The 22447-nt window shown below is 41.0% G+C and overlaps 1 protein-coding gene across 2 annotated transcripts in view; it reads right to left on the reverse strand.

The window, feature by feature from the left end:
- Positions 1 to 2781: 2781 nt before the first annotated feature.
- Positions 2782 to 22447, reverse strand: part of LOC138947415 (WD repeat-containing protein 37-like) — a 40564-nt gene continuing 20898 nt past the window's right edge. For both annotated transcript variants that reach the window (XM_070318882.1, XM_070318883.1), the window contains exons 3-12: positions 16593 to 16663; positions 15417 to 15533; positions 13222 to 13410; positions 12506 to 12693; positions 11607 to 11667; positions 10612 to 10797; positions 9068 to 9206; positions 8202 to 8336; positions 7605 to 7719; positions 2782 to 6838 (exon numbers count right to left, since the gene is read on the reverse strand). In XM_070318882.1, the coding sequence (XP_070174983.1) occupies positions 6716 to 6838; positions 7605 to 7719; positions 8202 to 8336; positions 9068 to 9206; positions 10612 to 10797; positions 11607 to 11667; positions 12506 to 12693; positions 13222 to 13410; positions 15417 to 15533; positions 16593 to 16663 (1324 nt within the window). In that variant the 3' untranslated portion in view covers positions 2782 to 6715. The remainder of the gene's footprint in view (positions 6839 to 7604; positions 7720 to 8201; positions 8337 to 9067; positions 9207 to 10611; positions 10798 to 11606; positions 11668 to 12505; positions 12694 to 13221; positions 13411 to 15416; positions 15534 to 16592; positions 16664 to 22447) is intronic.

The following is a 22447-nucleotide window of genomic DNA, read 5'->3' on the forward strand; positions in this document are numbered from 1 at the left end:
AACTGTTCGCACGAATCCCAAAATATCTAAGGGAAGTAACTCTAACAGTTTTGGTTTGGTTTGTTTGTTTGCTTAACGCCCAGCCGACCACGAAAGGCGGTGCTGCTTTGACATTTAACGTGCGCCACACACAAGACAGAAGTCGCAGCACAGGCTTCATGTCTCACCCAGTCACATTATTCTGACACCGGACCAACCAGTCCTAGCACTAACCCCATCATGCCAGACGCCAGGCGGAGCAGCCACTAGATTGCCAATTTTAAAGTCTTAGGTATGACCCGGCCGGGGTTCGAACCCACGACCTCCCGATCACGGGGCGGACGCCTTACCACCAGGCCAACCGTGCCGGTAACTCTAACAGTAACACTCCTAATATTGCTATTTCTTTATGCAGTACAAAAAGCAGGACAAATGAATTTTCATAAATCAAAATATGTTTTCATCAGCATAATTATGATGACTGCATCAGTGCCTTAGGGCGTACTATACATTAATTATAACAGGGACTGAGATATGTTCCATTTGTTACAATCACAAACAACCAATTTAACGTATTGACACTGCTCAAATAAAGCAGAGAATCTTCAAAAGACTGCAAATGTTTTGTTCAATACGAGTGTAACCGAGTGCCGAAACACTACGATCACCTCGGGAGGCGAAGTGCAATCAAACAGGATTGAAAATGTTAGGGCCAATTTCTTAGCCCAAAAAAACTGTTATGCAAACCCGAAGGTTTCCATGAACACACAGACAATCGGAAACCACCAGACCCCATCACAAACAGAATTCCACAATCCACCGGTGTTGACTTAAAGGCCAACAACTCGGGTGCAGAGTCTGCTGTGAAAGGAGCGGTAGCCTCCCCTGTCACACGAGAAATATTAGTGTGAATGAAAAAAAGCCCAGCTATAATTATGACTGTTTGTCGCATTTTTTTTAAAACAATGCTACCATTTTTAACTTTTAACCTTAACACAAACAAAAGACACACTTTAGTTTAAAACAATGTGCCAAACTTAAAATACAAATTATACAGCTAACATAAAGTAAGAGAACAGAACACTCTCTCTTCCTTATGGTAATAATCATACATGTAACATCCAATGGATTAACAGTTGTAAGGTATGGGGGGGAGGGGAGGGGAGGGGGGGGAGGGAGGGGGATGGATAGAGGGGGAAAGGGTTAGGTGAGTGGTGTGTGTGTGTGTGTGTGTGGAAGGGGGGGGGAGTACATTTTGATCTGAAAGAGCACCAGAGATCTGAATACAACATTCAAATTTCGTAATTTTATCCTGTAATAAGTCAGTCCAAATGTACGTCCACCTAGTTGAGCGCAAGGTAAGTCAACTTTTGTGAAAATTGCTCAAAACAGGCCGTTACAGCAATAGCAATTAACTAACAAATACAAATATATGTACACACTATAATCATGCAACAAAACAAATAATAAATTGGCCGGAAGTGGAGAACAAACGCTTGGAATGCCCTAAAAACTGACTACAGTAGTTGGCCACTGAAACAGGTAGCTTCCGCATTCTGAAGATGAAACTATAGCACACACACACACAAAAAGCCAACCAATCGAAAACTAACAAACACATTTTTTTTTAGATGGAAGCCAAGGCAGCGAGGGAGAGGAGATGGGGGCACAGCCCTCATAAAGCTGGTCCTAGAAAAGTTGACATCTCTAACATGTCACTCCCCCACAACTCAACATGGCTATGGAACTACCTTTACCTTTGTACCTTTGACATCAGGGCTGAGATTTGTTGTCTCTTGATTGCGACGTTGGGGCTGTGAGGGTCTGAGTTGTCTCTGACTTCTGGAAATGTTCACATAGAGAACAACTACTGCACTAGTTGTATCATTACCTGGACAGCAACTAATGGAAGAACAATGACCACGAAGCGAGCAAGGCATAATAAGAATAGTAAATACTGTAAGGAGCAGGTAAATGTGATGCCCAACAAAACAGCCTTGAGGTACAGCAGGTAAATGTGATGCCCAACAAAACAGCTTTGAGGTACACAAGGGCGGATCTGGGGGGGGGGGGGGGGGTGTTACACGGGTTACGTAACCCCCCCCCCACCCCCAAAAAGAGGTAATTTATTGGCTCAGGATGCACCAGATAGCTCTATTTTGCTTCTTTGGATTAAACAAATTTCCGGGGGGGCATGCCCCCGGATCCCCCTAGAGGCTTAGGCGCCTTCGGCGCCGTCAACTTGTATCTTCGCAGTCATTTTGTAACCCCCCCCCTCCAAAGTGAATTGATCCGCCCTTCGGTACAGAAGAACCCCAAATTCAAGACCAACAAAATTAAACAGTGGGTGTACATTTACAGAGATTATGTAACAGTAAGTCTGAGAAAATAGGGTTTAAAAGGCAAGGAGTCCTAAATTGGTGAGGAGGGGTGGGGGGGGGGGGGTGTGGGGGGGTGGGGGGTGTCTTAAAAGGGGGGTTCCATTAACCTACATTATATCAGAATGCCAACGTAACAATTTTAACAGGAACCAAGAAGAGCAATCGAGGTGCCATTCCATTTGAGTATAACTGCACAGATCAACTTAAATTGACACTGATACACATGAAAACAAGCAGAGGTAGAGAGGGAAACAAAAACAAATGCAGGAACGATTTCAAACAAAAGTTTACACTGGGAGCTGAGGTCACTTTTCTGTGCACAAAGCACAGAAGGAATTTTTTTTAGAGAAAAGTGAGCAATGAAAAATAAAGCAGAATAGAAAGAGTCGGATGGGGCAAATTTTTTTTTTTTGGGGGGGGGGGGGGGGGGTTGACTGGTACCCCACACAGTACATTTTAGGTACCAAAAAATCCATGCTGAGACAAGGGAGATAACTGTTCCAGCTGTAATCGCTTGACTTTCAGCCACTTGATTGCCTCCCTTGGATGCATTCTCTTTCTTTTTTTGTTGTTGACTTTTTGCTTTGGCTTTTATGTTGTGAATTTTATCTGATCTTTTAGTGGTGAAGGGGTTAGATAAGAACGAGCAAACATTTTAGTGACTAACATAACACAAAATAATACACTATATATTACACCACAAAACCTTTTTTTTGTGTGCATTAACACAAAGAGCATCTTTCTTTCTTTCTTTATTTGGTGTTTAACGTCGTTTTCAACCACGAAGGTTATATCGCGACGGGGAAAGGGGGGGAGATGGGATAGAGCCACTTGTTAATTGTTTCTTGTTCACAAAAGCACTAATCAAAAAATTGCTCCAGGGAATACAAAGAGCATCAAACCTAGTAGTTAACAGTAAAAAGGTGTTATTAGCATATTCAGAAACAAATGTCTCTGATAGGTCATTGGCCTGTGAAGACGAAAAACACCAATCACTTTATTTCAGTTAAAAACCCTCTTTTTTCCCTCTTACCTTTAACTTATAAAGACACACATATTGAACAAAACTCATGTTCATAATTATGATCAACTGATCGTGTACTCATTTTACTAATTTTACAAATGGTTCCCCAAACGACTTTTACGAGAAGCACACAAAAACTAAAACATACAAAATATCCATACACCAATTTACGACACAAACAAATACTGGTGTATGGACTATGTCACAGTTACATTAGTTGAACAAATAAAATATGTGTACATCCTTCAAACGGTCAATTATGATTCCAGACAAAAACTCCCTTATGTTATATTTCGTTTGAGCACAGAATTCGTCAAATCTGCTTTCATAAAAATAGTTTTATGGCAAAGTCAAGAATGCTGAGGAAAAAAGCTGCTAGTGCTAAGCAGAGAATTCTACTTGATATTCTGGTTTTCAAAGAATCTGATTCCTGACGCTCTTCTTCTTCAAGTTGAGTTGTAACAATTTGCTTTGGTTTCATCACTACATATTGTCATTTTGACAAAACTGAAGAAAAAAAAGAAAGAAAAAAAGAAAGAAAGAAAGAAAAGATTAAGGAAGTAAAAAAAAAAAAGCAAATCCTGAAACACTTCGGTAATTGTTTGTTGTTGTTTGAAATACAAATAAATAAATACATACACATGCAAACATTTAACACTAGGGCAGTAATAATTTTTATCAGTGTATATGTTACAGTTAATCTGTGAAACCAGGGAATATGTGTATTAACTAGGTAATACATGAATTAACTGACAGAAAAAAACAGTTAATTCATGTATTACCTAAAATAGTTTAGTTAATACACGTATTCCCTGGTTTCACAGATTAACTGTAACATATACATGTTGCATGATATGATCAGTGTCAGAAGAAACAGAAAATTTTGCAACAATGTTAGAACCGATTTGTTTCACCAATCATCGTTGTATTGTGACCTTTGTAAGTCATTTTCAAACTAAAGATGAATTAAACATAGAGTGAAAACGACATGATCAAGTTTTTTGTATTCTGTGAGTTACATGCAACAATTTCTACAAGCAAGTGCAGATGATAAAGTTTATCTTTTACAGCGATAAAAATCATTATGCAATTTTTGTTCCTTTTTGTTTTTTTGCTTGCTTGCCTGTTTGTTTGTTTGTTTGTTGTGACTGACTCATATACCACTCAATGCATGTAAGGCCAACAACAAAAAAAAGTCTGTTTACGGTAACCCGACCGACCCTATTTTTTTCGCGCGACCCTAGACTTTTTTTTGGCATTTGGGGGAAAAAAAAAAAAAACTTTTGTTTTTTTGTGCAAAATAACGTAAAAATATGGTTTTTTTGGGGGGAAAAATTTTTTTTTTCGACCTACCGACCCTATTTTTTTGGCCTATGTTACCGTAAACAGAACTATTTTTTTTTGGGCCTAACAAAAATCATGCATTATCAACCCCCTCACCAAGACAATCTAGATGTTTTTTCCTCCCTTGTACCGTTACCATTTTATCGGTGCTTCTTTTTAACTTAGAAATGGCATTTCCATATTTTTGTGCACAGAATTTTTTTTTATAAAAATTAAAACAAAAACTGCAAGATTTAACATACAAAGCGGCACTCACTTCACTCTTCGAACAAATCTCATCCCTTCAGTGCCTAAAACTGCACAGGAACATGTCAAAGTTATCTATACATAAACAAGATACCAACATCAGGCGCGCAAGTTTTGCCACAGAATCCACTTCACACTCACAGCTAACTTTGCATACTGCTGATCTGTCTACCTCCAATATCTTAGGTCAGTACAAAATTCTACACCGGTCCATATTTTCTGAATGTTTCAGACTGAAAGAGTTACGGCTTTCTCCAAAAAGTTGCAGCTGAAACTCAGCAAGGCATACTCTACAGTCTTTTTCACTTTTGTCACAGTCAAGTTTTCCATCGCTTCACTCCGTTTTGTGAAACTATTTGGATCAGTCTGTAATCACACCAACACAATTTCAACATCACTGTGCAATCTCAAACTCAAAGGCGTCAAATCTTCCAAGCGTGCTTCTACAACTACCATGCAGTGGTACCTGTCATATCAGGCATGGGAATTGAAAATTGTAAAAAAGGCGGAAAATTTATAACTGAAGACGCGAAGCGTCAAGTTGACGGCGCGAAGCGCCTAGCCTTACTAGGGGGGTGCCCCCGGAAAAAAATTCTCCAAAGAACCCAGATGGTGCAATCTGGTGTCATCTGAGCTCCAAGTTTGCCATTAAATTCTGTTTTTAGAATCAGAGTTTTTAGTACAAAAATTTACCAATTTTTGCTTTTTTGACGAAAAAAAATATATACATGTATTATATGGTTTAAATTTGTAAAAAAATTGATCTGTTGAGACAAACAGGAAAATGTAACTTGTAACACAATCTGTGCAATCTGGTTTACTTTCAAACATAAAAGTTCAATAACTGAGGCGGGCGGTAGCAGTGCGTGAACAAAGTACGGAAAGTTTTCGCGGGCTTTTGCGCAAAGGCCAAAGTAACCGGCGCTTTTTTTGTGTGCCTCCCCCCTTTATTTTTTCGGCGGACACTTTTGCATTTTCGGCGGAACAAAAAAAAAATTCGGCGGAGCGGACAATTCCCATGCCTGCATATATAGGGTCCCTGCTATGAAGGTGATCTTCAAATGAGCTTGAAGTTGACTTCGCCAAGACTTTGTGAATTCTTTTTACCAAAAATTCAGTGCCAAAGCTTTGTGCAGCCAGCTTCATGGAGTAGACTTCCTGAAGTCGACTTTGCCCAATAAACTTGAGGCTTGAAAGGAATCCTCCGTGCACAGGACACCTGTTAACTCTTGGTTAATTTATTTTCCCTGTTATCAAAGGACACCTGCAGGATAGGAACATGTACAGCTCATCTCAAAGGGTGTCTCCTCGTCACAGGTACCACTATTCATCACAGGTACACCTGCATTGGTATCCATCATGGGTACACCCACACCAGTATCCATCAAAAGTACACATGTACCAATATTCATCAGGGGTACTACTTTACCAGTATTCACCACAGGCACACCTGCACCAATATCCATCACAGGTACACCCACACCAGTATCCATCAAAAGTACACATGTACCAATATTCATCAGGGGTACTACTTTACCAGTATTCATCACAGGCACACCTGCGCCAATATCCATCACAGGTACAACTGCACCAGTATCCACCACAGGTACACCTGAACCAAAATCCATCAGGTACGCATGCACCAGTCTCCAAAGCATGCATCAGTATCCATCCTCATTGACAGCATCGAATAATTTCCAAGCGCTGTATGACCCCTGAAGGTCAAAGGAAGCCGTCACGATCACTCTTTGTTCTGCGTGCTGACGTGCCATCCCAGGACTTGGCGATCGAAGCCGCAAGAGAACAGGTTACAGGTGGCGTTCTCATCGGCCCAACTGACCGCACACACCATGCGGGTGTGACCCTGTGGAATAGAGAGATACAGGGACTCAACATTCATTTCTACAGCTCTTTGCACATACTTTTATGCCCTTGATATTTTGAAAGCAAATTTAGTTACCTTATCTATCTCATAACCTAATGTATGACTGTTTTTGATGGACATAAAGTTTTGCATTATAGACGAAAAGCTCGGAAAAAAACACAAACTGACTTCTTCACAAAAGTAAAAAATAGTCCAATGCATATAGGTCAGTTGGACCTGGATTTAAAATATATATCGGTCAAAATGCCCCAGACGCAAAAAAAAAACAAAATTTGTGCACAAGTGGGATTTTACGTGAATGACCGTTTTTACCCAGCCATTTAGGCAGCCCTACGATGCTTTTGAGGGATCCAAGCTTGGTATTTTCTTGTTACTTTAACCCAGCAAACTCTGACATGGATTACAAGATCGTTTTTTTAGCGCACTTGGTCGTGTGCTTGCCTGTACACACGAAGGGGGTTTAAGGCACTAGCAGGTCTGCACATAAGTTGACCTGGCAGATCAGAAAAATCTCCACCCTTAAACCACCAGCGCAGCCGGGATTCGAACGCTCAACCCTTCTGCATGGGAGGCCGGCGTTTTTTTCACTGGTCTATTGCGCCTGTCCACTCAAAAGTACACGCATTCACACAAAGCAGATGCAAACACACTCCCATCCCCACCAGGCGAGGCCGGGATTCAAACACTCAACCTTCTGCTTAAGAGGCTGGCGTGTATCCACTTGACCACTGCGCCAATCTCTTACCTGTCTATTGCTCCTGGGCAGACGGCCGATGCGAACACCGTTGATGTCGTAGAGTCGGATGTGACGGTTGTCATGGGGGATGGCAATCAGGTTGAGGGTAGGCGACACCGAAATTCTGAAACAGTTTGGGAGTGTACACTGAAATGTCTTTTCTATCGTATATTTGTGCAGGTAATGTGAGGGAATATGAACACACACACCTTCAGCTTCAGCATGCATTCAAAAGCACGCACACAGGCAAATACGCCTGCTGATCACTTGAAGTGACAGCCAGCGCAACTGCACTATGCTGGCTGTCCCTTCAAGCGATCATCAGGCCGCTTTGAAAGTGTCAGCCCTTTCCTGTATCGTCAAACCTTTTTTCTTGGTGGGAAAAAAATGCAGTGTGTTCAGTTTCATTCTGTGAGTTCGACGATTTGACTAAATGTATAAATTTTGCTTTGTGCTACTTGTTTTTGTGTGTGTGTGTGTGAAGCACATGAGAACATGCATGTGCGCATGTGCTAACAATTACATGCAAATTCTTTGTAACGATCAAGAACACACACACACACACACAATACAAGCACACCCACCCACCCACACACACACACATACCTGTTGACAGCAGAGTCGGTGCGGATGGTTGCTATGGGAGACCGCATGTTGCGCATGTCCCACACCCGCACGGTGCGGTCGTCACTGCCAGACACCATCTTGTCACCGCTGGCAAACACCGCTGACGTCACCGGCCTGGCAACAAGACGGACACATTCAGTGACGGCACAAACTTGCTTTTTTTTCCATAGCAGCCTCAGTTTAAAAGGAGGCACCCCTTGACAATATTGACAGCACAGAGCTGTGCTTTTAGACCCCAACGCACAAGATCGGGAAAAACAACCTTGTTCTCCAATTTACTGACCTCCTAAAATCAAGGAAAAATCATTTCTTTCAAAGGTAGGGAGTCATAGAATGGAGAAACATTTACAGCGGTTATGAATTCAATTCAGTTCAATTTCAATTCAATAAGACTTTATTTTCTGAATTTGGAACATACAGAAATACCGGAAATCTAAAAAAAAGCAAAGTCTTAAAAGGGAGTTTCACTGTACAAAGGAAGAGACCTCTTGGATTCATCTGGACTCACTGCTTTTGCCTAAACAAAAACAGTAAGATTCTATTATTTCAGTAATCATTCATCGCTTGGGACTTTCCCAACAAGCGGCTGACACATTTGATCAATCTAAGTTCTCGTTACTCATTGTTTGTGTACTTTATAGACCGCCGGGTCGATATATCTGTGAATGTATTGTTTTGTCAATAACAAACGTTCCAACAACCTACCTTTCTTGTTTTTTGATTCTGAATTTTGGAACGTTGGCAGTCTCTTTTTTTTGGATTTAGTAAGATTCTATGTCGCACCCTGTTAATGAAGACAGATCAAAACACAGACACATTAGCCCAAAACTTCAAGGTCATCTTACTGCGTGTGTCCTTGAAAGACGTTGACCAGCAGGGCAGAGTCGCGGAAATCCCACAGCCTGAAGGTCATGTCCTTGGAAGAGGTGACGACCAATCGCTGCGAGGGGTGAGCCCTGACGTCACTCAGCTCCTGATCGTGACCTGTAAAGGGAGGCAACACTTGTGATCACCGCTCTTTTTACATTTAGTCAAGTTTTGAGTAAATGTTTTAACTTAGACGGGGAATCGAAACGAGAGTGGAGGTGTTTGTGTACAGCGATTCAGAGAAAACTACTGGTCCGATCTTAATGAAACTTTACATAAGAGTTCCTGCACATGATATCCTCAGACGTTTTTTTTTCCTTTTTTACATTTAGTCACGTTTAGACTAAATGTTTTAACATAGAGGGGGGAATCGAGACGAGGGTCGTGGTGTATGTGTGTGTGTGTGTGTGTGTGTGTGTGTGTGTGTGTGTGTGTGTGTGTGTGTGTGTGTGTGTGTGTGTGTGTGTGTGTGTGTGTGTGTGTGTGTGTGTGTGTGTGTGTGTCTGTGCGTGTGTGTGTGTAGAGCGATTCAGAGTAAACTACTGGACCGATCTTTATGAAATTTTACATGAGAGTTCCTGGGTATGATATCCCCAGACGTTTTTTTCATTTTTTCGAAAAAATGTCTTTTATGACCTCATATCCGGCTTTTTGTAAAAGTTGAGGCAGCACCAAGCAATCTTCGACGAAGGCCGGACTTCGGTATTGCATTTCAGCATGGAGGCTTACAAATTAATTTGGTCATTAAAAATCTGAAAATTGTAATTAAAATTATTTTTTTATAAAACGATCCAAAATTACTTTTATTTTATTCTTCATCATGTTCTGATTCCAAAAACATATAAATATGTTATATTCGGATTAAAAACAAGCTCTGAAAATTAAAAATATAAAAATTATGATTAAAATTAAATTTCCGAAATCGTTTTAAAAACTATTTCATCTTATTCCTTGTCGGTTCCTGATTCCAAAAACATATAGATATGATATGTTTGGATTAAAAACACGCTCAGAAAGTTAAAACGAAGAGAGGTACAGTAAAGCGTGCTATGAAGCACAGCGCAACCGCTACCGCGCCAAACAGGCTCGTCACTTTCACTGCCTTTTGCACTAGCGGCGGACTACGTTCAGTTTCATTCTGTGAGTTCCACAGCTTGACTAAATGTAGTAATTTCGCCTTACGCGACGTGTTTGATAAATGTCTTTGATGGCGTCATATCTAGCTTTTTGTGAAAGTTGAGGCAGCACTGTCACACCCTCATTTTTTGTTTGTTCAATAATCAGACACTTTTCAAATTGCTTTTCATAATGTACAGGCGATACATGAATGTCTCTTTTACACATCACAGTTCTAATCGAAAAAAAACACCACTCAAAAGTACTGTATACACTTTCACATCAAGCAGACGCACAATGTCACTCCGACTCCCACACACCCACCCACACTCCCACACACCCACTCCCACACACCCACACCCACACACCCATCCACGGCCTGTCTCTTTATTTTACAACCACTCACCGCTGAGAACATTGACAATATCGCCCGACTCAGCGTCATGCAAGATGGCTGCCCTATCCCATGATGCCGTGATGACCTGTGACCCCCCGGCCACCCAATCGGCGGCGATGAGGACATCGGAGTGAGAGGTCAGCTCCAACAGTGGTGTGCGTAGTACGACGGAGTCTGACATCTCTCCGTACTCTCCTGTAAGACAGTCAGATTGGATTGTCAGTGACACAGACCAACCAACCCTTGTGAAGCCTCAAGTGTAGCAATTTAATATTTTTGTTGAATTTTCAGTGTAGCAAATGGTTTTTCAGTGTAGCATTGTCTCAAATGTATTCGCACATTCACATTTCAGCTAATTTGCGCAAGAATATACTTTAAAAAAAAGTTTATTTGGTAAAAAAAAGAAACATAATGGCCAATAGAAAGTGACTGCAGCGCCACTTTACAGTGTGGACAATGTTTTATGACAAATTCTGACCGCTACAAGCAGTGAGAATCAGAAATGAGTACCAAGACTCACAAGAAAGAGCAAACTATTGCATGCTTGTAATCATTTGTTTAAGCGTAGCAATTCTAAGCTTGGCGTAACAGCGTAGGCAGCTCTGGTTACACTATAGAATAGACGGTGTTCAAAATGAACTCTAGCAAAATTTCCAAGCTTTGCAGAAGAGTTGCGCCCCACTTTAACGAGTCAAACAATAACACATGGTTGACCAGTTCAAACCAGCAATCGCAGCGGTATATAACTGTCTGCGATGTGTATGTTATGTAGTGTGCGCTTGATATTATATTATATTGCCTTCTTCTTTACAAAAAAATATGCATGCACAACCTCATTTTTGAATCAAATCGATTGAAATTCTGGTCAAACAATCTTTGACTTTGATCCGGTTCAGAATATGGGATTGCATTTCAGCTTGGAAGCATGAAAATCAATCAATTGTTTTGTTCATTAAAATTCAAGAGAAGTTTTTTATTACACACACACACAACAAAGTGCCCACCATCAGTAAGATCGTCTTTCTCTGTTCCATCGATCTCATCTTCCCCAGATGAATGGGATTTCTGCAACACATTTACACATATTGAAAATAATGAGGCCAAAAAAAAAAATAGGTGTGGTTACGGTAACATAGCAACAAAAAAATAGTGTAGGAAGGTAGGCAATCACTTTTTTTTCTTTTTTTTCTTCTAATGTGTACAAATTAAACCTACTTGACAGGGAAATAAGTGTGCGACTCGGGCGCTTTCGCTTTCATTGCGTTTTCTGCACTCGTTTACTTGTTTTGGTTTTTTTAATTTTGACAAATGTAATAAAATGTTATAGGGTCGGCCCCCAAAAATAGGGTAGGTCGGGTTACCGTAACCACACCTTTTTTTTTTTAGGCCTGAACTGAAATTGTTTGAATAACTACATTTGTTGCATCAAATACTAGAACAAACGTCATGCCTAAACGGAAACATTTGCAACAAAGAAAAGCAAACCTGCAAGCACAGCTAGCAGACAATCAAGTCATCAATCAACCAAACAGCAATTAAACAGAAACAACCCATTCTAGGCAACCAGAATGACAACCCCATAATACATTTTCCCACGTCATTAGCAAGGGTGTGTGTCAGAAACATGTGGACAGGAAACATGTGGAGATGTTTGTCTGGGAAAAAGCAAGGGTACTAACTCTTTCACAACCCACACAACCCTGACAGAGTTATCTCCCAACATTGTCTATTGACAACTTATAGTGTGCTCCTGATGTATAAATGAACTCACACCCACCCACCAACACACAGACACACACCCTCACACAGACACAGACACAGACACTCACACAAACTAACACACACCAAAACACCCTTCCCCCCCCCCCCCACCCCCCACACACACACTTGTGAGAAAACCTACATGCACATCAGCGGTCTGAGAGAGCTGTGAGAACTGTGCGCGCCACACGTGGGCCGTGTGGTCTCCGGACGCCGTCAGGACCAGGTCCTGTGAGGGGTGGAATCGAACCGCATTCACTGACCCCTGGTGACCTCCGTAGGTCAAGAGTCGCGCTCCGGTCTCGATAGAGTACAGCTTGGCTGTGTGGTCTGAAATAAGTGAATGAATATTAATGATTTTTTGCAAAGGAGGTAGTTTTTCTATGATTGTTGTTGTTGTGGTTTGTTTCGGTTATTTTTATGTGAGAACATTGCAAAGTCTGCCTGCATTGAAACTCCTTTTCTTTGGGGTCTGTGGAATCTCTGACAACCTAAAGCCTTCAACTAAAACTAAGAAAATGTGCGTGTGAGTGAAACGGAAAACCTCAAGGCTTTTTTATGACAGTTTTCTTTTTATTAACCAACGTCATCAAAAAGATAGATCTACATCAAAATGCATCTGTTGAGTTAAGGATGAAAGTGGCAAGTTCATTTTAATGCTTGTTATTCTCTCAGGTGCCAGGGGAATGGTTCCGTATACCTCTCACTAACTCCATTACACATGTCGTATGTATTTACAGCGCTGACTTCCCTTTGTTTATCAGTATCTGTTCACTGTTGAGTGTGTTTTTTCTGTTTCTTTTTTTTTTTACAAATAGTATGTTTTTGCCGTCACTGCATATCTACAAGATATCTCACCTGCGGAGGCCGTCCCGATGATCTGGTCGCAAGGTCGCGACACGCTGACCTCCCACACGCCATCGCGGTGCCCCCTGTAGGCTCGAACCAGGGAGTACGCTGTGTTGGGGGCACGGAAACTGGACACCAGCTTACTGGTGGACGCTTTGTACGTCGTCTTGATCTTCTGCGACACGGACAGCTGGGCCGCTGGGTAGAGAAACACTTTATACATCCATTATCAGACCTGGGAACCCTTGTTTTGTACTTGGAGTACTCTCAAACAAACTTGGTGTAATTTCAGAAAAATGAGTGGACTCCACCCAACATTTGAACATCGATGATTCAAACATGCTTTGCACGCGTCCGTTGCACCGTTAATTAAGTTTACAAACACATTTAAACAAATGCTTCTTTCAATGTTTCATGACAAAAGCTGTAATCATTAATCAAATGCCAAGTTATACAGCCGTTTTTAGTCATTGACATAATAAGTGCCCGCGTAAATATACAGGAACTACAGGGATGCGCTTGCAAAGAAAACATTTTTTTTTTTTCACCAACCATACTGATCGTATTTAAGACAACCAGGAGTACACAAAACGGTGAAAAGCTAGCAGTAACAATTAGAGTCGCGCTACCCAGGTATGTGTGTGTTTAGGTGTAATTAGCCATCGGCACTTGAATGACTGAGGTCTTTAACGTGCCACTGTGGTGACACCGGCGGTGGGACATGGGTACAGTTTCTGAGTCTGCACATAAAGTCAGTTGACAAACACACATTACATAGTAGACCATGTTGTATCTATATCTCGTATTTTGCTACAGTTAGTTTGCTACAATTGCATGTACCCCAATTCCAAGCTACACACCAAATTTCAGCTCAATTGACCCATAAACACCAGAGATTTAAGTGCGGACAGAAGGACAGACAGACAGACAAACAAACAGACAGAGTGAAACCTATCCACACCCCAACATATATAATACATGGGTGTAATGATCAGGTCTTATATTAGAGGGAGTCTTATATTAGAGGGAGTCTTATATTGGAGGGAGTCTTATATTGGAGGGAGTCTTATATTGGAGGGAGTCTTATATCAGAGGGGACCGGCACGGTGGCCTAGTGGTAAGGCGTCCGCCCCGTGATCGGGAGGTCGTGGGTTCGAACCCCGGCCGGGTCATACCTAAGACTTTAAAATTGGCAATCTAATGGCTGCTCCGCCTGGCGTCTGGCATTATGGAGTTAGTGCTAGGACTGGTTGGTCCGGTGTCAGAATAATGTGACTGGGTGAGACATGAAGCCTGTGCTGCGACTTCCGTCTTGTGTGTGGCGCACGTTAAATGTCAAACAGCACCGCCCTGATATGGCCCTTCGTGGCCGGCTGGGCGTTAAGCAAACAAACAAACAAATTATATTAGAGGGAGTCTTATATTGGAGGGAGTCTTATATTAGAGGGAGTCTTATATTAGAGGGAGTCTTATATTAGAGGGAGTCTTATATTGGAGGGAGTCTTACATTAGAGGGAGTCTTATATTAGAGGGAGTCTTATATTAGAGGGAGTCTTATATTGGAGGGAGTATTATATTAGAGGGAGTCTTATATTGGAGGGAGTCTTATATTGGAGGGAGTCTTATGTTGGAGGGAGTCTTATATTGGAGGGAGTCTTATATTAGAGGGAGTCCTATATTAGAGGGAGTCTTATATTGGAGGGAGTCTTATATTAGAGGGAGTCTTATATTAGAGGGAGTCTTATATTAGAGGGAGTCTTATATTAGAGGGAGTCTTATATTAGAGGGAGTCGTATATTGGAGGGAGTCTTATATTGGAGGGAGTCTTATATTGGAGGGAGTCTTATATTGGAGGGAGTCTTATATTGGAAGGAGTCTTATATTGGAGGGAGTCTTATATAGGAGGGAGTCTTATATTGGAGGGAGTCTTATATTGGAGGGAGTCTTATATTGGAGGGAGTCTTATAGTGGAGGGAGTCTTATAGTGGAGGGAGTCTTATATTGGAGGAAGTCTTATATTGGAGGGAGTCTTATATTAGAGGGAGTCGTATATTAGAGGGAGTCTTATATTGGAGGGAGTCTTATATTAGAGGGAGTCTTATATTGGAGGGAGTCTTATATTGGAGGGAGTCTTATATTGGAGGGAGTCTTATATTAGAGGGAGTCTTATAGTGGAGGGTCTTTAGAGACAGGTGTGGCTGTACCTCTCTTTGTCTTGGAGCCAAAGTCGGTGCTATCCTCCGGCCTCTCGCGCGGTTTTTCATCACCAGCGGTGCTACTGGTCTCCAAACGTTCCGTCAGCGCTTCCACACGCTCTTGCACTGCCATGCAATGACAACAACAAATTTAGAACCATCACATGAGAAAATGTAGCGATTGGAAAAAATATTTCCCTTTTTCGAGTCATTACTAGCACAGTCTCGGAAAACACTGACCGTTTCGATCTTTGTAAAAATTAAAATGTCAAAGTTTGGTCAAAAATTATAATAAATAACTTATAATTAACATATACATATCTGCCTGTAAGTCCAAAATAATGGAGAAACTTTGCGCTTGATTTTCATACACTGTTCTGTAATAAATAATTGTACCAGTGAAAAGCACAGTCCTTCCCGCGTAAACAGTTTGGTTTACCATCTCAGATATGGCAAGACGTTAAAATGGGATAAAACCATCTCTCCACTGCCAGCTTTTTGTACAGTTTGGTTTACCATCTCAGATATGGCAAGACGTTAAGATGGGATAAAACCATCTCTCCACTGCCAGCTTTTTGTACAGTTTGGTTTACCATCTCAGATATGGCAAGACGTTAAGATGGGATAAAACCATCTCTCCACTGCCAGCTTTTTGTACAGTTTGGTTTACCATCTCAGATATGGCAAGACGTTAAGATGGGATAAAACCATCTCTCCACTGCCAGCTTTTTGTACAGTTTGGTTTACCATCTCAGATATGGCAAGACGTTAAGATGGGATAAAACCATCTCTCCACTGCCAGCTTTTTGTACAGATTGGCCTTTTTTTTTCATTTTTGGTAAATGCTGACCAAGTGGAGGGATAGTCTTATCTGACGTAAATGCCTGTCAAGATCTGAGATGGACTCAGTCGGACTGTTTGCATGGTAAGGAGTGTGTCTTTAACTTTTAAGCATTTGTTCCAAACATAAGTTTTCTTTTTCCTCAACCAAAACATGGAAAAATATCATGCAAGATTTTTTTTTTTAAAACTGCAGATTACAAATTCATATCTTTGCATGTATGCTTATTCAAAAAGAAGGCTATGGTTTTATGGAACAGACCCAAATACACTCAAACAAATTTCATGGCAAAGTGCAACCCAACAAACACACTGACAAACAAACATGCAGGAGCACATACTCACGTGCAAGGTTTGATGCATACAGGTTTTCAAACTCCTTTTCTATCTGTGCGAACAAGTCAAACAATCTCTCCCTGAAACATAAAAAGAGAAATCGTATAGATTTCATACGGATGAAAAGAAAGAGTAACAAGTCGCGTAAGGCGAAATTACAACATTTAGTCAAGCTCAGTCGAACTCACAGAATGAAACTGAACGCATTGCATTTTTTTTGCGCAAGACCGTACACTCGTAGCATCGTCTGTCCACCGCTCGTGGCAAAGGCAGTGAAATTAACAATCCAGAAAAGCGCGGTAGCGGTTGCGCTGAGGAGGATAGCACGCTTTTCTATATCTCTATTCTTTTTAACTTTCTGAACGTGTTTTTAATCCAAACATCATATCTATATGTTTTTGGAATCAGGAACAGACGGACAAGGAATAAGATGAAATAAGATTTCAAAAATTTAATTTTAATCATAATTTTTATATTTTTAATTTTCAGAGCTTGTTTTTAATCTGAATATAACATATTTATATGTTTTTGGAATCAGAAAATGATGAAGAATAAGATAAACGTAATTTTGGATCGTTTTATAAAAAAATTATTTTAATTACAATTTTCAGATTTTTAATGACCAAAGTCATTAATTAATTTTTGAGCCTCCAAGCTTAAATGCAATACCACAGTCCGGCCTTCGTCGAAGATTGCTTGGCCAAAATTGCAATCAATTTTATTGAAAAATGAGGGTGTGACAGTGCCGCCTCAACTTTTACAAAAAGCCGGATATGACATACGTCATCAGAGACATTTATCGAAAAAATGAAAAAAATGTCTGGGGATATCATACCCAGGAACTCTCATGTCAAATTTCATAAAGATCGGTCCAGTAGTTTAGTCTGAATCGCTACACACACACACGCACAGACAGACAGACAGACAGACAGACAGACAGACAGACACACACACACACACACGCACACACCACGCCCCTCGTCTCGATTCCCCCTCTATGTTAAAACATTTAGTCAAAACTGGACTAAATGTAATCAACGAATGATAATGTATAGCTTGCACGGTGCAATGAAACAAGCAGGCTGATCACTACAATAAAATAATCACCCCGGTGTGTATGAGGCATAATCAGAAGGCTCACACAAACAGACATGCACAAACAGACAGACAGACAGACAGACACACACACACACACACACACCAGTACATGTGGTACTAAAGTTACCCCCCAAAACATCACAAAACCAGAGTGAGCAGCTCTTTTCTATTTCCTCTGTCTCAAAAACAAACAAACAAAACAAAAAGACAAATAAAAAAACAAAGACAAGTACTGAGAGAGAGAGAGAGAGAGAGAGAGAGAGAGAGAGAGAGAGAGAGAGAGAGAGAGAGAGAGAGAGAGAGAGAAAGAGAGAGAAAGAGAGAGAGAGAGGGCGTGCGCATGCGTGCAGACAAGAGAGAGAGAGAGAGAAAGAGAGAGAGAGAAAGAGAGAGAGAGAGAGAGAGAGAGAGAGAGAGAAAGAGAGAGAGAGAGAGAGAGAGAGAGAGAGAGAGAGAGAGAGAGAGAGAGAAGAGAGAGAGAGAGAATAATTATCTGCAGGCAGGCATGCATTCATGTGTGTGTGTTCGTCTGTCTGTCACAGTGCCTGCGTTTTAAACAGAGAATATAACAAATGCATGCAAGATGAATATACATGTAGTGGGACTGTTGAGGGTTTCAGCAAGCACAGAACCCACACATGTTATCATCTACATCAAAGGGAAGGAGAGAAACATTACATTTAATAACTGTCATATATATATATATATACAGTGGAGCCCCACCTTTTTTACCTCCAAAAATCTCAGAAAATCAGGTCTTAAAAAGAGGCGAAGCCATCAAGGCTCACGTAAGAAATCGACAAACAGTAACACAAACTCAATCACTCCGTCACACATACACACACACACACACACACACACACACACACACAGAAAGAGCATAGGTGAAACTGTGCAAGAAAGCGAGACACTGGATCTAGATCTGTCTGTCTGCATGTAGCCTACTTACAGGGACACGACTGCCAACTAGTCTCGGCCCGCTCAAAATAATAATGACCGAGACTTTCAGTACTTCCTTCGCGTGACGTCTAACCCTCTTACGTCATAATGTGACGTCAATGTAATGTGACGTCTTCAAATGTTAGAGTTTCTCCCACAGACATACACACGCACGCACGCACGCATGCACGCACGCACAGACAGACAAAGTTATGATCACATAGGCTACACTTACGTGAGCCAAAAAAAGGAGCCAAGGAGTGTTAAAATGGGGGTAAATTTACTGAGGTTATAAACGGAAAATTTAAAAATACAAGGTCTTAACAAGGAGTCTTAACTTGGGGGGGGGGGGCGGGGGGTGTCTTATAAGAGGGGTTTCACTGTACCTGCAGTCCTGCATTGTAGACGACACACACAGAAAGCTCTCATCGCTCGCTCACGTGTTTATTTTCAAACACTTCAACAGTGTTTATAAACGTCTCACGAGAATATTTCATACAGACGATCAATACAGCTTATAGACGCTGCGCTGAAATACTTGTCGCTGCAAATTCTTCTCCATAAACACTTTAAAACACAAACATTTTCAGCGTAGAATTTGTTCGTTGTGAAGTATTTAACACGCCAAACGTAGAAACGTCTCACGAGAACATTTCACAAAGACAGTCCTGCACTGAAATACTTGTCTCTGCAAATTCTTCTTCATAAACACTTTAAAACATAAACACTTTCAATTTCATTGAAGAATAGTTTCGTAGTGAAGTATTTAACATGCCAAACGTAAAAACGTCTCACAAGAAAATTTCACAAGGACGCTGCACTTGTCTCTGCAAATTTGTCTCCATAAACACTATAAAACACAAACTTTCAACGTAGAATTGTTTCGGAGTCAAGTATTTAACACGCCAAACGTAGAAACAACTCGCAATAACATTTTATAGACGATCAATACAGCTCAAAGACGTTGCACTGAAATCCTTTTGTCTCTGCAAATTCTTCTCCAGAAACACATTGCTCTAGTTACTTCAAAACACACAAAAGTCAGTGTAGAAATGCTTCGTCATGATGAATTTGCACTGTTCAATTCCACTGATGATCAATCCAAGCATATAGAAACCACACTGAAATACTTGTCTCCACAATTCTTCCCCGAAAACACTTAGCTGTAAGTTACTTCAAAACACAAATACTTTCAGTTTAGAAATGTTTGCAGTGAAGAATTTGCACTGTCCCTTTCCCTTGGTTATCAACCGTGGGAGATGTCAAACCTTGAATACTAATAAATCATCCTCAGCAAAGAATATAGCGTGCTGTCACACTAATTTCTTTATTCCCTCCAGGACAGCCACACATCTTGAGTGAAGGATGACTTCACATAACTCCCAAGTCGTTGCCCCCCCTCCCCCCCCCCCTCCCACTGTCTGTTTCTGATGACAAGGCATAAACAATTCAGAATAGTTATTTACTTTATTCTTTTTAAAGTTGTTAAATGGATTATTTTCCCCTGTACAAAGGTTCATTTCATTGGTCAGAATGTGTGCCCGTTGTGTTCCTTAGTGTCCCAAAAAAGGAAGCTTATCCTCTGAAACATGCAATCAAGTTGGTTTTCTTTTTTTGACGGGTAAAATAAGGGGATCGAGGGTCCGACAGACAGAAAGTTGTCTATGGCATATTATCAGTCAACCAAAGAGCAGACAGAAAGTCGTCCATGGCATATCATCAGTCAACCAAAGAGCAGACAGAAAGTCGTCTATGGCATATCATCAGTCAACCAAAGAGCAGACAGAAAGTCGTCTATGGCATATTATCAGTCAACGAAAAAGCAGACAGAAAGTCGTCTATGGCATATTATCAGTCAACCAAAAAGCAGACAGAAAGTCGTCTATGGCATATTATCAGTCAACGAAAAAGCAGAAAGAAAGTCGTCTATGGCATATTATCAGTCAACGAAAAAGCAGAAAGAAAGTCGTCTATGGCATATTATCAGTCAACGAAAAAGCAGAAAGAAAGTCGTCTATGGCATATTATCAGTCAACGAAAAAGCAGAAAGAAAGTCGTCTATGGCATATTATCAGTCAACCAAAAAGCAGACAGAAAGTCGTCTATGGCATATTATCAGTCAACCAAAAAGCAGACAGAAAGTCGTCTATGGCATATTATCAGTCAACCAAAAAGCAGACAGAAAGTCGTCTATGGCATATTATCAGTCAACCAAAAAGCAGACAGAAAGTCGTCTATGGCATATTATCAGTCAACCAAAAAGCAGACAGAAAGTCGTCTATGGCATATTATCAGTCAACCAAAAAGCAGACAGAAAGTCGTCTATGGCATATTATCAGTCAACCAAAAAGCAGACAGAAAGTCGTCTATGGCATATTATCAGTCAACCAAAAAGCAGACAGAAAGTCGTCTATGGCATATTATCAGTCAACCAAAAAGCAGACAGAAAGTCGTCTATGGCATATTATCAGTCAACCAAAAAGCAGACAGAAAGTCGTCTATGGCATATTATCAGTCAACCAAAAAGCAGACAGAAAGTCGTCTATGGCATATCATCAGTCAACCAAAAAGCAGACAGAAAGTCGTCTATGGCATATTATCAGTCAACCAAAAGCAGACAGAAAGTCCAGCCATCAAAGGAAAGCAAGACAAGGAACTCAATAACGGCATCCACCTTCCTGTCTTCCAAACTGTCCTCTTGACGGCTGCCTAATAAAGTGCAATAGAATTGCACATTCTTACAACTCTGTGGCAGAGAAAAGTGCAAAAACTTTTCTTCATTTTTTTAATTACAGTGCCTTGCAATGTCGTCGGAGACAGATATAAGGGACACAAGCGCACTCAATATATGTATGACATGTGCAACAAGAGTAAATTGGATGAGACGAAAAACCGAGGTCCCTTCGTTGTACACTACATTGGGGTGTGCACGTTAAAGATCCCACGATTGGCAAAATTGTATAGGCATAGATAAAAAATGTCCACCAAAATACCCGTGTGACTTGGAATAATGGGCTGTGAAAAGTAGGATATGCGCCGAAATGGCTGCGATCTGCTGGTCGATGTGAATGCGTGATGTATTGTGTAAAACATTCCATCTCACACGGCATAAATAGATCCCTGCGCCTGGAGTCCGCGTCTGGAGATACGCGCGCGATATAAGACTTCATATAATAATAATAAAATGATAGTTACGCCAAACCAATCACAATGGCACCTGAAAGAATGAAACAAGCCCTGAACTGAACGAGATAGATCGCTAAGGTTTTTAAATCAAGAATAAATCTAAGACATTCTCTACATAAAAGGGATCGACGGAAATGTTTTTTTTTTATCTACTTGTACTTCTGCATTCTAGTCTCGGCACACGCAGAAAGCTCTCATGGCTTACTCAAGTTTGTCTTCAAATACTTCAACAGTAGAAATGTCTCACTAGAATTACTAGAAAGTTTCATAAAGGCAATAAATAGATCCCAAGTGTACGTAATGTACTCTAGATCAGTACTGACATGATCATGTTTCACTTTGTATTTCTGCTGAAGAAACACTTTCTTTCTTGTTTATACCGGCACGGTTGGCCTAGTGGTAAAGCGTCCGCCCCGTGATCGGGAGGTCGTGGGTTCGAACCCCGGCCGGGTCATACCTAAGACTTTAAAATTGGCAATCTAGTGGCTGCTCCGCCTGGCGTCTGGCATTATGGGGTTAGTGCTAGGACTGGTTGGTCCGGTGTCAGAATAATGTGACTGGGTGAGACATGAAGCCTGTGCTGCGACTTCTGTCTTGTGTGTGGCGCACGTTATATGTCAAAGCAGCACCGCCCTGATATG

The sequence above is a fragment of the Littorina saxatilis genome, linkage group LG14 (genome assembly GCF_037325665.1).
Source record: "Littorina saxatilis isolate snail1 linkage group LG14, US_GU_Lsax_2.0, whole genome shotgun sequence".
In the NCBI taxonomy this organism is placed as follows: Eukaryota; Metazoa; Mollusca; class Gastropoda; order Littorinimorpha; family Littorinidae; genus Littorina; species Littorina saxatilis.